General features: G+C 29.4%; 1 protein-coding gene across 1 annotated transcript in view; it reads left to right on the forward strand.

Moving 5' to 3' along the window:
• Positions 1–1,935, forward strand: part of LOC137660064 (aggrecan core protein-like) — a 58,257-nt gene extending 56,322 nt beyond the window's left edge. Inside the window, exon 4 of the mRNA XM_068394787.1 lies at positions 1,862–1,935. Within this exon, the coding sequence (XP_068250888.1) occupies positions 1,862–1,935 (74 nt within the window). The remainder of the gene's footprint in view (positions 1–1,861) is intronic.
• The last annotated feature ends 597 nt before the right edge of the window (positions 1,936–2,532 follow it).

Consider the following 2,532-nt stretch of genomic DNA (forward strand, 5'->3'; position numbering starts at 1 on the left):
ATATATATATATATATATATATATATATATATATATATATATATATATATATACACACACACACACACATATATATATATATATATATATATATATATATATATATATATATATATATATATACACACACACATATATATATATATATATATATATATATATATATATACATATACACACATATATATATATATATATATATATATATATATATATATATATATATATATATGTATATTCATACATATATGAGTAAATCAAAGACAAACACCAATTGTTCCTTGATGTTGCTTTTTCGTTATTCATATATTTTTATTCGCATTATTTTATCAAAGAATACAATATTGAAAACAATTAAATCAAGTTCTTCAAGAAGTACTTTAAAATTATTCTTATGTGGTTTAGTATTCAAAATAAAACAGCATTGTTCTTATACCTCTCGTATCATTACATTTCAATTCTTCTTCCTCTGTAACGTTTCATTTCAATTATTAATGCTCTCTTTACATTCTATTTCAATTCTTATTCCTCTCTTCACATTTCATTTCAATTCTTATTCTTCTCTTAATACTTAATTTCAAATAATCCTTTCTTAACATTTCAATCTAATTCTTAGTACTCTCTTATAATAGAAATTCAATTCTGATTCCTCTCTTTAAAATCACATTAATTTCTTACCTCCCTCTTAAAATTTCATTCAAATTTTTATTCCTCTCTTAACATTTCATTTCAATTATTCATTTCTTAACATTTCATTTCAATTATTCATTTCTTAACATTTCAGTCTTATTCTTAGTCCTCTCTTATATTAGGAATTCTATTCTTATTCCTCTCTTTAAATTCAAATCAATTTCTTACCTTCCTCTTAACATTTAATTCAAATTTGTATTCCTCCTTTAAAATTCCCTATAAATATTTCAATTCCAGGAAGATCACCAAATTAATTTCTTATCTCCCTTTAACATTTCATTCCAATTTTAATCCCTCTTTTAAAATTTTCTTTAAACATTTAAATTCGCGTAAGATCTCCAAATCAATTTCTTATCTACCTTTAACATTTCATTCAAATTGTTATTCCTCTTTTAAATTTTCCTTTAAAAATTTTCATTCTAGGAAGATCTCCAAATCAATTTCTTATCTCCCTTTAACATTTCATTCAATCTTTTTTATTCCTCTTTTAAGATTTCCTTTAAACATTTCAATTACAAGAAGATATCAAAATCAATATCTTACCTCCCTCTTAACATTTCATTCAAATTTGTATTCCTCTTCTAAAATTTCCTTTAAACATTTCAATTTCAGGAAGATCTCCAAATCAATTTCTCATCTCCCTTTAACATTTCATTCCAATTTTTATTCCTTTTTTGAAATTTCCTTTAAACATTTCAATTCCAGGAAGATCTCCAAATCAATTTCTTATCTCCCTTTAACATTTCATTCCAATTTTAATCCCTCTTTTAAAATATACTTTAAACATTTCAGTTCCCGAAAGATCTCCAAATCAATTTCTTATCTCCCTTTAACATTTCATTCCAATTTTTATTCCTTTTTTAAAATTTCCTTTAAACATTTTTATTCCAAGAAGATCTCAAAATCAATTTCTCATCTCCCTTTAACAATTCATTCAATCTTTTTTATTCCTCTTTTAAGATCTCCTTTAAACATTTTAATTCCAGGAAGATCCAAATCAATTTCTTATCTCCCTTTAACATTTCATTCAAATTCGTATTACTCTTCTAAATTTTCCTTTAAAAATTTCCATTCCAAGAAGATCTCCAAATTAATTTCTTATCTCTCTATTGATATTTCATTCCAATTTCTATTCCTCTTTTAAAATTTCCTTTAAACATTTTAATTCCAGGAAGATCCCCAGCGAAAACCCGCACTGAAACCACCGATAACCCGGACGGCGCAGTTAAAGCCGGGTGCAAGTGACATTCAACTACTCCATTGAAGGTTGTTGCTGCAGACTTTCCTTTCATGAGACTCCAACTCGTGCAAACAATGCAACGTGCAACTTGCCATGTCATCTGCAACAAACACTCGGCTTGGTCATTTACATCCGCCCGGCTGAACTCTGCTTCGCTGAACTGCCGGGACGAGGAAGCGAATTTCTCCTTTTTGGGAGTACATTAGATTTCGTTAATCTTCGTCTTTAAATCGTTGTTAGTTTTAAGGTTTAAAGGTTTAAAGTTTTGAAAGTTTAAAGTTTTAAAGGTTTAAAGTTTTAAAGGTTTAAAGGTTTAAAGGTCACTCATGAATGGCAGAGGCAAGGGACAGAGACATTGCCCTAGCAAGCAGGAAAATGCCCTAGAGACTGACCACATATATGATCAGCGTCCAAGCTCCGTCTCCAACCAAGCTAGGGCCAGGGAGGGCCAGGCAATGGGTGCTGATGACTCAACAGATAGACTTATAGGCTCCCCCAAAACCCCCAACCTTAGCTCACAGGGATGGTAAGGTTGTAGACACTAAAGACACTAATGAGTTTGAGCGGGACTCGAACTCCCGTCTGGCAAACACCTGGCAGAG

This window comes from Palaemon carinicauda, chromosome 20 (genome assembly GCF_036898095.1).
Source record: "Palaemon carinicauda isolate YSFRI2023 chromosome 20, ASM3689809v2, whole genome shotgun sequence".
NCBI classification, from domain to species: domain Eukaryota; kingdom Metazoa; phylum Arthropoda; class Malacostraca; order Decapoda; family Palaemonidae; genus Palaemon; species Palaemon carinicauda.